Below are 14,527 nucleotides of genomic sequence, written 5' to 3'. Positions count from 1 at the left end.
CTGCACTGGAGAACTTGCTAGAGTCCACAAAAGACTGATCTGATAATGGCGACCACAGGGAGTGAAAGAGGAGAAAAGAGAAATGATTCTGTTAGTCAGTAGAAACAGTATTCCCAAGCAAATCCCGGGCCTGAGCTGAATTGCTGAAGTTGGAAAGAGGACTTCTTGAGCACCTCCAGCAGAGGAGAGATGAGTATGGCCAAGGGCCAGGGCTGAGGAGAGCAAACACAAAGGAACAGAAGAGATGAGGGCAGAGAGAATCAGGCAGGGTCCAAGGCTGATTCCCTCGGCAATGGTGATGCATCTGCTTCAGGCCCTGGGAGGGTGAAGTCAGGGCACTGGATCTGGATTGGCAGGTGGGGCCTGGGGCTTACCTTGCAGGCTGTTCCCGTTGGTGCTGGTGCAGGTGGGAGGCGGGGAGGTCTGGGGTCTGACGACTGGTGCAAAAGCACTCTTCTGTTTCACGGCTGAGACCATGTTGGCTGGTGAAAAGGAGAAGATGCCCGAGGAGCTGCTGCAGTTGGAGGGGAGACTTGTGGAGGAGGCCATGGTGGGGCTGGATGGCACTACTGAAAGGGTCAATGAGAAAGGAGAAATCAGTGCCTCTCATGGCATCCTGAAGCAAAGAAGCTCAGATCCATCCCTCACCCAGCCACCTTGCTCTGTCCTGCTCAGACAATGCTTCCAGCACAAACCTTCCCTGAATTCGCAGGCTCTTGTCTACTTTCGCTATACAGAACTTAGCATGTGCTACCTTTCATTACTGGGGATCTTTTATGTGTTTATTGTGGGGCCACTGTATGCCAGGCAGTGTGCTAGGCACTGGGTCATCAGCAGCAATTGCCACTAAGGGAAAATGACCCCTGGTCATCAGCCCAAGGCACTAACCAATGCAAATGCACCAAGTGCCTTTATGGGGCAGAACACAGAGCCACCATCCTTAGAGTATTCCAGGCCAGGAAACAAAAGTGCAACACCCTGTTATGAGGGTGAGAGTAGCACAAAACAGTGACAAAGGTGAACGTAGCCATCTCAGTGGAGGCAGGGAAGGGAAATCAGAGAAGGCTTCATAGAAGAGGTGTCAAGGGATGCATCCCAGGTAGAGTCTAAACTAAGGTTCTAGGAAAGGGGCTGGGGTAGGGGGAACAGGAAGAGGCCAGCTTGAGAGGATGGCCACCAGACTGCCACATGCAGCATTTGTGAAAAATGCAGAAAAGTTCCAAATTCTTTATATGTGCCATGGGATATATGTGAAGGTTTGGGAATTAATAAGCAGTAGGATCAGAGCCTTACATAAATACTCACAGTTTGGTAGTAGTAGGGATGCAGATAACCAATGATGGGAGAACTCTGGCAACTCAGAGAAAACCCAGCAGTTTGGGGATATGAAAGAGCTTGGTAGATGTACATTCTCTACCGACCAGGATCCTCTTGGCCTGGCCTCTCATCTTTTGCTCCAGGCTAATAATCTCTGGGTTACTTTAGGAGACAGAGATTTCACATACACTAAGTCAAGACTAATATTTTCATACACTCACTTTCTATTTCCTCCATTTCCTGCAGGAAAGTATGTATCCTAGATATTTCTTCTATTTTATTATTTTTTCACACAACTTAATAAAACATCAGATATTGTTTTATCATTCACAAGAATCTTCACGTCTTTTCCATCTTGTCATGGGCAATGCAATCTTAAGTCGGGGCCCATCACATACTTTTTTTTTTTTTTTTTTTTTTAAACAACCGAGGAAGTGAAGCAAGCTGGGACTCACAAAGTAGTGTAGCAGCTAGCCCAAGGGCCATAGCTAGAATGCGCTCAAGCAAGGAATCACGGCCAAATTCAGAGCTCTTTCTGCTAAACTACCCTGCAAAGGAAAAAGATCTCCAGAGGGAAAAGCCTCGTTCCCACAAGCCCACCAGGGTCCAAAGAGCTGTTTGGGTGGCCTTATCCTTTGGAAAGTGGGAATCCAATTGGTCATAGGCAACAGTTGCCATCAGGGGAAAATGACCCCTTCTAATCAGCCTGAGGCACTACCCAATCCACACGCACTCAGAACGCAGAGCCGCCATCCTCAGTTTTCACAAACATTTTCGAAACTGTACTTTTTCTTTTAATGAGGCCAGCATTTTTATACATCTCTTAGGATTTGTAAATGTGAAAATACACTCAATAATAACACCCATTTAAATTGCAAAACTCCTGCACTGGAGGTTTGATTTTTAAATATTCGTAGACTTGAAATCCTGCTGGTTCACTGAGGAAGGCAATTAATCTCATTGGCAAATGCGATCATTATGTGTATTTAGAGGTGGGGAGTTTTGGGGCGGGGAGGGGGAGGTGCAGTTAACAGAGGAAGGGGTAAAATATAGTCAAGCAGCTCCATTTGTTATAACATTATTAGTTATCAGCCACTACACCAGAAAGTGTGTTCACCAGTGAAATGTCTTATTTTTTTATTCCATTGGAATTTTTCAACATGAGTGCTTTATGAATAATTAAATATTACAGAGGCAAAAATTCAAATCAACTGGGCTTTGTGTTTATTGTTTTATTTGCATTTGTGCAGATAAAACCATCCCATCTGAGAGCCTATTTGAGAATTTAATACTATATTTGTGAGCACTGAGAAAATCAATTAATGGAAATTAAATGTTCAAAGTTTCACAGTCTGACAGATGCAATCTCAGGCTGAAGCGGCTGAGTGTCTGCACAGGCTTGAGGAGAGCAATCCAAGCCCCTAAATTGAATTGCTACCATATAGCAATTAGTTTATTGATTTAATTAAGAATGCCACCTTTTAATTTTCAGGTCATGATCAAAACATTTTCTGATTGAATAAATGGGAGAACACTGAAATGATAGATCTCTATGAGAAACAATCTTTTGATAAATCAAAATCTAATGTGAAACTGATCCTAAACATTGACTCGTGAGTAGACAGACATATGCAGATTATTTGAGGAGTTGTAAATGTTCAACAAACTGCTGATTCCAAACTAAGTAGAAATGTGTAATTTTGTGGACTTTGAGCAGAAAAATTCACCCAGACAGTAAAAGTCTGTAAGTACATTTTCAGAAATAACTTCTCTTAAAGGGCAAGAATGATCTTTCCTCTTTCAAAGCACTAGAACAATCCATATTTTCACTATGAGAGAGGGCATCATTTGTAGTATTTTTAGCCAAGACTCCGTAAGAAATCATGAATATTCTTTTATTTAATGGCACATCTATCTGTCCTTCTACAAATATCTAAGAGTTTGGCCACATTTTGCACATCAGAAGAGTCACTCGCAATGCCCAAGATGAACTTCAAAGTCAGAGAGAGATCAAGAGATTGTAAGGACATGGGTTATGACACTTTATAGATAAGGAGGGCAGTTCTCTGAGGTTCTTTAGAAGCATATAAACGTACCAAAATTTTTTTGTAGGCAAACTTCTTTAAGGCAGGGACAAGGCACCAAAGAATATTTTTTGTATGTGTATGTGGTTTTCTTTTTCTTTTTTTTTTTTTTAATCTTTCCAGATTTCTGGAAAAAAGTGTTTTAATGTGTTGTTGTTTTAAGTATACACCAAATGCAAACGAAGGGGAAAACTCCAAGCATTAAAAAATAAAGGAGTCATATAACTGAAGGGAGAGAGGTTAAGTTTTAGACTATTGTTACTATGTTATACCACCACCACCACGTGTTATTATCTTTGCATTATTATGATTATTAGATTTACTAAAAGTGCCTCCATGTATCAGGAATCAGGACAAGCTCACTGTATGCATTATCTATGTCTTACAACACTGGATGGGGTCGGTGCTAGTTCCTTCTCCATTTTACAGATGAGAAAATTGAGGCTTGGAGAGGAAATGAACTTGCCTCCTTTTATGTAGCTAAAATAATCAGATGAAGCAAGACAAAACTAATAGATGTTTTGGGCTTACGTAGATGACAAATATGGTGTCCTCATTGTTTATAGGGTTTTTTTGGTTTGTTTTTTTCTCTGAGACAGGGTTTTGCTGTCACCCAGGCACTGGAGTGCAGTGGCACAATCATGGCTCACTGTAACCTTGAACTCCTGGGCTCAAGCAAACCTCCTGCCTCAGTTTCCTGAGTAGCTGATGGTAACTGGTAAAAGTGGGAGTTAGTAACTGGTAGAAGTGGGAGTCAACCCATCTTCACCTGACTCGGAGCGTGGGTTCCTGAAGCGACCTCATACAGCTGCTTTGGATGGTAGCAACATTCTGACTGTTAGGGAGACTTTGTAGGAAGGAAGGTGAGCACTGGAGAACGGAGATTCCTGCTGGAGATGGTGCCTTGCAGGATGGAAAGATAGGGGCCCTCAGACTGAGAAGCCCTGCCCACTGGGTCACATGGCACGATGCCAAGTTCTTCTAGCGAAACATGAAGGAACACGGGACACGCATCTCTACTTACTGGCATAGGGCGAGTTGGCAGCTGAGCCGTTGAGGAAGGTGGGGGAGCCGCCCAAATTGGACATGGCGGCAGAGCCGTATCCATTCATGCTCGTGGTGACGGAGTTATAGTTGGTCTGCTGGGGAGTGGTGCTCGGCACGTACCCGTGTGGTGACACACTGCTTGAGTTGCGGGTGAAACCTGAGGGGTGGGGGCAAAACCAGGGGTGAGGGTGGCATTCAGATGGTGGCAATCCTGGAAGACTCGGGGAAAGAAGGTCTCTGTTTCTGGCCCCGTCGCCGCAACCCAGAGGGAAGGGACTGGGTGATTCATGTGCGTGGGTTGGTGGTGCTAGCTCTGTGATTAAAATGGGAAGCGAGCAAAAGACACATTTCTTAGGAGATCATAAATACTTAGCAGGGCCATGAGAAGTGGCAATGCTGGGCCTATAAATTATCATTTTAGAGCAGAAATAAATCCCGATCTAAGAGATGTACCCTGGAGTTAACAGGTTCCTATTCCCTGGGCAAGAATGATGTGCTTTGGGCCCTCAAAACTTTAATTCCATCCCTCTTTGCGATCTGTCATTCATGGTTTATGATGAAAAGTTAAATGTAGAGAGATGGCTAAATGCATGCATCCTTTCTAGCCCCCTATATTAGATTACCAGAATGATAGCTAGGACCAACATTGTACAATAATATCTTATACACACAAACTAAGAATCTCCCTTTTGGGATGAAAATAATTCTTTAATGTAAAAATTGTTCATGACCAATAAATGAGGAGATGGGGTGCTTAAGGTTGGGGAGGGAGAGGGAAAACGTGTGAGGGAAGAGAAAAGCAAGCTTCTGACCCTGATTGGTGGCTTGTGATGCCTCGGAGACATTCACAGCCAGTTGTCCACTGAACGAATTCACGCCCATCATCCCTGCGTGGACCGAGGTGTTAGCAAGGGCCGGGAGTTGGTTGTGGTTGCGGGGAACACTGTACAGGGCCTCGGCAATGTCGGCCGCTCTCTTCAGAATGATTTCCTGAAAAGTCAAAGGAATATCCCCTTTAGCTGTCCCCAGTCATATTCCCAATAATACCATTTTTTCCAGTGCCAGGCACCGTACTCAGGGTTTTCAATGGTCAGCTGCATTAACTTCTGCGACCCTCCTGACAAACCTGTTATATTAGTCTCACCATCATCATGCCATGGGGAAACTGAGGCTTGGAAAGTCAAAAACCTCACCTAAGGACACTCACCTATTTAAGAACAGAGCTGAGATTCATAAGCCCATTTGTCTGATTTTGAAAGTCCATTATTCTAACATGCCTTCATACTACCCTACAGTCCATACAGGTCAGTACCATGAGGTTTTCTATCCTTCCCAATAACGTGTAGGAAGTCTGAGGTTACCCAGGGGGAGAGGGAGAGAGGCTGCAATTCATCTCCCCTGTTGATGTTAAGGGAAGGTTGTAGATGACTACCTGCATTCCTGAGTATTAATGGGACTGTGTCCCCCAGACATTGACTCAGGTTACATGAAAAAGGAGTGAATGGTTTGTCGGACTCAGTTTCCTAAGCTATGTGAATCTTATACATGGAGTTCTATGAAATAGAAGCAGGCAATACTATTCAGGCCTTGTTATACTTTTTGGAGAAAAAATTAAACCCTCTTTCTCTTCCTAAATTTGCTTGAAAACCTGAGAGAAATAAAATAAAGCACCAGTAACTCTCCTCTTCAATTAGGAAGTATGTTTCCACTAAAGATTAGTTTTAAATGGACCACCTTTTCTCATACGGACAATGATTCAGTGGAAAGGGCAATAAAAGGTTTACAAAAGAGAGGATTGAAGAGTCTTGCAACACGTTATATCTGAATTACTTATACTCTTAACCCATGCACATGGCTTTAATATTTTCTGTGCTTTCTCATTACGATATGGAATCTGAGATCTTTAATTGCATGTGGCAGTCCACACAGGCTAGAAACCCACAGCGCTCACCTGGTTGTTGTGTGGCATCCCATACAGAGCTTCTACCAGATCCGCAGCCCTTTTAAGTATTACTTCCTGTCAAGAGAAAAGCAGATACAATCCTTTGAGCGAAGGCAGGTTGTCGTTATCTTTAGACATGATCACTTTCCAGTCCCTCTGGCCATACTTTGCCAAGGCACTGCTATAAAGGCCATAGCTTGGGGAACCCCAGAATGGCGTTAAATCACCAATTTGTCCCTGTTCACATACACACTTAATTGAGTCAAAAGGTGAGCATCATTGGTACTGCAAGATAAAATACATCACTCAATAGTCTGCCATAGGCATGATAAAGCACTCATATGTTTATTGCTGAATACAATTCCTAGGTCATTTACTAGATTACTACAATCGATGTCATTCAGTGCGTGGTACGAATCCCTAAGACGTGTTTATTTTGCACTTAATTGTTTATTCCAGGAACCATGACCTTATCAGACAGGTCATTTTCGAGGGATTTCCAATCAATCTTCAGCTACTAGAAGCATGTAGTATTAAACTTCTTTTGTTTATCTCTCGGATGGCAAAGCCATAATATAAGCGGGTGATGTAGGAAACCCACATACTGAGGCACTGCACTGTTTGTCAAAAACTCTTATGGAAGGACTCTACTGTCCTCAGAAGCCCCCTCTGCACCAATTTTCATTACTGGCAGTATCTATTTCTTTTACAGCAATTATTTGCTATTTCAGTATTGTTTGTGATTTCCCCCATTTGCTCATTCATTCTCATCCTAGATATGTATTTGGCTGCTCATTCCAGTTGAAGAAAAAATATCTCCCTCTTTTTACTTAGGTGGACTTCCATATTTAGCCTGCATGCTTGGTTCTAATAATAGGGAGTACTCTACAAAAGTGAGTATGGTGCTGATATTTTTGGTTCTAACTAAATTTCTTCAAATTCATTTCCACTAGAATGTGAAAAGGAAAGCAAAGTTAAGCTTGATCTATGCAAAAGATAGGCGCTTGTCAGACAACCAAACCTAAGGGTGAGGTATGATCATCAGAGGTGATTTACAGGAAGATATGGTTACCATTTTTGGCTGTGGGTAAAGTTTCAAACAGAAGTGTAACTTTAAATGTTTTACACAATAGATTTCTACATGGAGAAGCAGTGCTGTTCAATTTTCATAGACTGCAGTCGCTGATCAGAAAATAGGGAGATAATCGCATTCATTTTGCTGTCACCATAGCCTCTTCAAAAATCCTTGAACAACTCTTGAAATGACAAGCTTTTAGATACATATTAGCATTTTTCAATTTTAAATTCTCTATAATATAAGATAAAGTAGTTGTCATACTACAGTAACTACTTATGACATATCTAATGTCCTAAATTCAAAAATAAGATAGAGGGGTTTTCAGTTCTCAATAAACATTTATGCTTGCCTTAAGCTGATAGACCCCCTTTATAAAACAGTTGTTATTTTTAAAGTAGGGAGTAAAAAATATTATATAATCAAAGGGGTTTGAAACAATACATCTGAAATCATTTCTTTATTTTTTAATGTAAGCTACAAGCTAATTTACCACTTTTTGTTCACTGTATTGTCTGACCAGAGCAGTTAATAATTTACTATGGTACGGGCACACTAAACCCTATCCCCAGATCAAATTCAGCCTGTATTGCCCTCACTAAAACCTCATCGCTTTAAAACAAAACAGGATCAAGTGAGTTTATTTACTAAGATTTGACTTCGCTAGGCCTATGCTCATTTATTTCTCCAAATAAATATTTACGCCAGTGTTAGGGCTTGGCAGGGAAGGTATTTTCCTTTCTTTGCATTTTAGGGGGAAAAAAGCAAGTCTCCTGTTTGTCAAAAGCATGATGAGGCACAGAAAGAAACTACACTTACGAACTTCGCTCTTGTAACACTATAATTGGGGACTTAGAACAGTGTACCTTATTTTAATTAATTTCACAGAAGCAGGGAGGAGGGATGTTCGAAATTAAACTCCAAGATCTTTGAAGTTTTCATAAGCCTGAAAAAATACCATCTATCAGTATATATTGTATATCTTTGGTGTTAAGAGTTTTTCAATGACATAATCTACTTTTTTTTTCTCCTTATATCGCTATCCAGAGCTCTCATCCCTATTTAATCCTTTGAAAATAAAACACGTGGATCTTGTTTCCTAAAGGAGCATCCTTCTTTGACCCATGATGCTGTCTTCTTTGATCCACCATGCTGGGGCATGTTTTCCCATTGAGTACATTGCCATAGGTAGGTCATCAGCACAGCATCATTTCAGGCCAGCAGTCTTGGATTTGAGGAGTGTGAACCTGGATTTCTTGTCCTGTGAGGGACACCCTTAAATAATATCTAGCCCATCAAAAAATATCCTTCACTGTAGTATCAACTTGTAAGGATTTAAGAAAGACTTGGTTCAGCTTTGCCCATGTGATTTGGCTTCTATTAGTTATTTCTGCAAATGGGAAGGAGAAAGAAAATGTCTGGGTCCTCTATGAGTTAGTACAATGGACCTGCAAGGTGCTTGGATTTCGGTGACCAGAAAATTGCTCTCACCTCCATGTCATTACGCTCCCAGTGAACTAGCCCCCAAGCGTGTTTGTGTTGGGGATCTAATATATTGCCTTTCAATCAGAGCTGAGAGCCACTGAACACACAGACAGAACATGACGAGCAGGTCAGGAAAGCAATAAAGATTTTACAGAGCTGTCCAAGGTGCTAAATTTACTCAATAATGGGTTTGGCACCATAGTGTTAACCTCTCATTTACTACCAGTTTGAGGGACTAAATTGAAGTAGCTGACTTCATTTACCTTGAAATGTATATTTTATGACATTATGTAAGTAGATTGAAAGGGCACTGCAGTTTTAACAATTTAAAGGCTAAAGCATGTTTAAGATGAAACTTGAATATTTATTGTATATTGCACTTAAAGTATATAGAATGTTAAAATGTATTGATTAAATTTGTAAAAGGCATTATAAAAATGACAGGTAGTATAAAAGATGTATGCCTTTTAAAATCAAATTGATAGTGTATGCCATCTCTTCTGTGGTCACAAGTGTAATTTTTTTGCAGTTTTATATGGTAATTTGAAAAATCTGTAATTTCACATTAGGAAATGATTGAGCCTTGGATGTTAAAAAAAGAAATTTCCCATAAGGGGAAGTGCTGGATGTTTCATATAATCTTTTGTCTCTCAAATTGTTCTTAAATTCTTATTTTTTGTGGCATTAGGCAGGAGCACAGTCTAAGAATCCTTTCATTTTAATATGCAATTTTAATATTTCTGAAAAGAACGAGCACTTGACTAGTACTAATATCTAATGTTTCAAGGAATTTATTTGTCAGGGGAGATTTTCTCTTCTTTTCATAATGTTTAAAACGTCTCCCTGCTTGCAGTTTCAAACGTAAGAGTGGATATTAGACAATTCCAAGATAATTAATTCTATCCTTAGGTTTTTTTTTTTTTTTTTTTTAAAAACCCTTTTGGGAATTAAAAAGACATATACTAGTATCCTAAATATTGAAAAGCCCCAGAGTCTCCTTGTAGAGGTAATGCTTGTTCTCCAATCTGCATCCTGAGTCAGACAATTTTTCTGTTCATGGCCTTGGATTTCTTCTCTTAAAGATTAAAAAAAAAAAAAAAAAGCTTTACTCCTTAAAAACAACAACTACTTTTCACTGATTGATTTCATCTCACAATCAAAACCTGGCTTCACCTGTCTTGCTATGACCATAGGTTGATGGTTGTGTGAGTAGGGGTCTATGGAGAAAAATGTGGATACATTATTCTTACTCTATTTAGAGTCTACAGAAATGTTAGAGAGACTGAAGGAGGAATGGGGTTCCAAGAAACAGTTCAAATGTAGCTGGCACGAGTTTTACTTATATTTTAGAAGCTTTGTAATAAAAATGCTGAATGGACTACAAATATAAAGGGAAGATTCAGCTTTACTTTCTACTTTGCAACCCAATCAATTAGCAAATATTGTTTGAGCTTTTTGTTGCCCTGTCATCATATGTGGATCTTATTCTCCAGCAACTTTCAGGGCACATTATCTTCCCAGCACTGACCTACAAGGTTTGATGAGAGTCACAAAAGATCGTCACCATCATTTTGTCCTACCATCTTTATCCAATCATCTCTCCCTATGTGTTTGAAGAACTGCTCTCTATGCCTGTCCTCCCCAGCCTAGAAGTAAAACATTTGGCTCCTTTCTATCTCCATACCTTTGCTCCTTTTGCCTTCCCCTTTTTTGGGGGGGAATGCTGGCTTCAGTCTGTGCCCATTGACAATGCCTCTCTCCATCCTCTGAAGCCTGGTACCGAAGGGGATTGTGGTGGTGCGGTAATGAAGGAGATAACTCTCATTTATTGAAAGTGGAACAAGAATTTATTCAACCTTCATAGAAAGCCTTTTAAGGTATTCTTTCTATTACCCTCTGACAGATGACGAAACTGACACTCAGCGAGGTCAGCTAACTTTCCCAAAGTTTCCACCGCTGACTAGTGGCTGAGCATGGATTCAACCCCAGGCCTGTTAGACATCAGAGCCCGGCTCTTGAAAATCACACTGTTCTATCAGAAATAATTCCTGACACCCCAGCTCCTAATCTGATACCCCAGTTCAGATTCCCCAGCTCCTAATCTCTCTAATTTCTCTGAAAAAGAGTGCTGACCATCTGTGTCACCCAGCACAGCACAGAAGTACATACTGAGAGGTCATTGTACTCTGATCTGAAGCGTGTTAGTCTTCATTCTCCATAGCTAGACTGCAGAGTTTTTGAGGCCAGTGGTAGGTCTTAATCTCCTTCTCTAAGCTCCTACCATAATGTTTAGCAAACCACAAGTCTTGAGAAATTCATGTTGATGTGTTAATCTAAGATACAGTTACTGATTTTTAAAAGTACACAATTTGTATGATGAAATGACAAAAGTCATATTTGGCATGGTTTATAAAAGTAGAAGACTTAAGTTTGGTGTTCCATTTAGCTACAGACTTTTACGTCCAATATATAAATTCCCAAAGGTCAAGTTTTGATCACTGTGAGTTTTTTTTTATGTCACTTTTTTATGAATTTGCTCTTTCATTCCTGCTGGCTTGGACTCACATTTTAATTTTGTGATTAATACAATGAATCATGTCTAGTACAGACATTATCTCAAGTTATAGGCTGCTAGCAACATGAGGTTGGTCCTTATGTCCTCAGTCTTTTATTAGCTATACTCTTAGGCCCTTGGAAATAGTTAGGTATTGCACATTCATAGAAAGACACATTGGGAACCAGGCATATCATGACAAATATGCAGACATAGTTAACTCATCTTCTATTTTATGAGTTAAAAATCTTAGGATTATTCACCATCTGTGGGAGTCTTCTCTTTAGCATTTGACCTGAAATCTATAGCTAATAAGCTCAAGTTCACTGGCCAATACTGGGCCGATTTATAAACCCAGTTCAATGTTTTGGGTGACGCAACCCCAGATGAGCAGGAAAGATAGTCTGAACTTTCTTGTGTTCATAGCATGTGTAGGTCAACTCATAAAGCCAATAGATACCCATACATGAACACAACATTAATTTTCATATTTCAGCATTAGATTTTGAGACTCTGGGAACTCTACCCATAAAATTAAAGCCCAGGGATGCTTCAGTAATTTGGGAGGATAATCTGTGCTTGGCTTTATGCTTACCCAAATAGGAAATAATGTTTTCAGGGATGTAGATGGAAACAGGAAAAAAAAAAGAAAAGAAAACTACAAGCATCAATAATCTAAGTCAAGTTGAGTTGGGCGATTTCTGAGAAAGAAGCACAATACTTCTCTGTCGCTGCACATTTCCCTGATACTCATTTATCACCAATCTACTTTGCCTTATCAGGGGATTCAAAATGTAGTGGCCAAATATCAGCAAGATAAAATGAAGTGAAATGACAAAATCACTCTTGATGTAGAGATGATAAGTACCTATCAATGAAATCAGCATTGATTTCACTGCCTTCCTTCATACAGGCTTTACTGCAGGACCCAGATTTTGATGTGAGCATTCAGCTCCTAGACTTTAAGTCCTGGATCTTTCCCCACTGGCTTCTGAAAGCCTGGGTGACATTACTGATTGGAAAGGCTGAATGCTGAAAAATTGATTGGAAGTTTCTTGCAGCCCATTTCTTGCAGAGCTGGATGTACAATGCAATAAATACTAGTTGTCCTGAGATGTATTTCTTTGGAGGGTAGTTTTATGTCCCAACTTCCTTTGTGTTTATTCAGCCAAATGGAAAATTCCACAATGGCAGACTTTGCATTCTAAAAAATCAGTATAATGAAGGCAGTGAGGGAAAGAGTAAAACAAACCAAAATAACGCTTGGGCACCGTTTAGTTTCCCATCCTCTGAGACATTCCTCAAATTTTTCATTTTTCTTGTAATATAAACTTCTTAAAATAGAGCTTACTGCAGATCATTAGAAGCCTTTAGTGTCACACTTTAAACACTCTTTACTTGGCAGCCCTATGACTGAGAAGAGTCACTTACATTTAGCATGGATATAATTAAACATGTTTCTGTTGAAAGGGGCATTCTCATTATAGCTAAGGACCACTTTAGAGTAAATTGAAATGGAAAGGAGGAACATAAATGAGGTATAGGTAGCAAGTAGTTATTTCCAGGGAGGCATAAAATGCCAAATGTATAACAATTATATTTTACAACCCCGCATTCTAAAGGCTTCGTAGTATTTTAGTATATAAGAAGATTCAGCTGAAGCTTCGACTGCCCCACAGAACATTCTAGCGCATACTTTTTGCCCAGAGTCTTTTTAAAAAATGAAATTCAAACCACAGTAAAAATCTCTAGACATTTCCAGAACAAAGGAATTAAACATTTTGAAAGAGTCTACTGCTATTAATACCAGAGGCCAAGGCACCAAAAGTATTCTAGTCTGGAGAAAATGCAGCAGGAGGACCTCTTCTGAACCTCCTCTAATTTTAAAGTTGATTTTATGTTCAGATTAGATGACAGCCCTCTTACTTCTCAAACATATTATTATGAACCAGCATGCGGTGTGGTTGGAGGTAAACCAGAAAGCCTTGCCTTTGTTAAAAACATGGTGTAGGAGACTCTGAATCATATGAAATTAAACTAGGTTGTAAGCTAACGCCGCTGTATCAACGTAAGACATAGTAACTTACGTGATTGACTTTTACAGTGGAAAGAAAAAGGCTGTTTTCAAGCAACTGTTATTGCCTCAATGGAAAAAAAAAAATCAATGAAAGTGAAATGAACAAGAGATTTTGTCTGAGTTGCAGTTAATACCACTGAAGAGCTATGGATATTAAAAGGTCAACAAATAAATTAGCCAGAGTGTTATGAAATGAATGATTTGGCTCATAATTTTATTGAGTGAAAATTGTTCGCTGCCTATTAGACCAGGTAATTTTTATCTGGTGCCTCAATTACTGTCCCGTAAGCAATAATATAGTTGTAAGAGCTGTTGGTTCGATCGCGTGACCTCTGAGAAGCTGGCTAGGACAGCTGACTTTACTATGATGGATAACTAAGCTTGGGCTCCATGAGGTGCCAAGCTTCCCTTTCCTGCAAGGGGATCTCATAAAAGAAACATTACAGCTTGATTCATTTTACCAAAATGTTCGACTTTTCAAGTGTCAGCAGTTAAGTATAAATTGTGAAACCAGGTATTTCTGAGAAGAGTTATGACAATGGCTTTCCCCTCCCTTTTTTTTGGTCTCCTGGCATTTTCTTCTAAATGGTGTCATGGTAATTGGTGAATGGGAGCCTGGGGTGCTTCCCGCCACAAATACAGTGAAAAATGGTGTCTGCACCCTTGTGACTATGACCTGCTTGGAGGTACAGAGCTGAACTTGGTAACCTCTGGCGGGATCTTCTTATTCCAATTCATTGTACTGGTTTAAGACCAACGCTGTGGGTTAGGTCCTGCTGAGTGCCTTGGAAATCGACTTTCTGATCAGGATAAAAGTCTCTGCTTAAAGAGAAAGCTCTGGACAGAGGTGCCTTTTTCAGGGGTAGGTTGTAAAGTCAGCACATGAAACAAAAACGGCCTAGAGTCAAAATTACCCTTGAAAATCTTTTAAGTCACCTTTAAGTCG

General features: G+C 40.1%; 1 protein-coding gene across 3 annotated transcripts in view; it reads right to left on the bottom strand.

The window, feature by feature from the left end:
* The window catches only part of EBF1 (early B-cell factor 1), a 426,701-nt gene that overhangs the window by 11,846 nt on the left and 400,328 nt on the right, over nt 1-14,527 (bottom strand). For all 3 annotated transcript variants that reach the window (XM_011966691.1, XM_011966692.1, XM_011966693.1), the window contains 4 exons: nt 6,400-6,465; nt 5,261-5,438; nt 4,426-4,605; nt 375-569 (listed from right to left, as the gene is read on the bottom strand). In XM_011966691.1, coding sequence (XP_011822081.1) covers nt 375-569; nt 4,426-4,605; nt 5,261-5,438; nt 6,400-6,465 — 619 coding nt within the window. The remainder of the gene's footprint in view (nt 1-374; nt 570-4,425; nt 4,606-5,260; nt 5,439-6,399; nt 6,466-14,527) is intronic.

Source organism: Mandrillus leucophaeus, unplaced genomic scaffold (genome assembly GCF_000951045.1).
Source record: "Mandrillus leucophaeus isolate KB7577 unplaced genomic scaffold, Mleu.le_1.0 Scaffold77, whole genome shotgun sequence".
Taxonomy (NCBI): Eukaryota; Metazoa; Chordata; class Mammalia; order Primates; family Cercopithecidae; genus Mandrillus; species Mandrillus leucophaeus.
The sequence above is the reverse complement of the archived record's forward strand: the minus strand, read 5'-3'. Positions and strand labels throughout refer to the sequence as shown.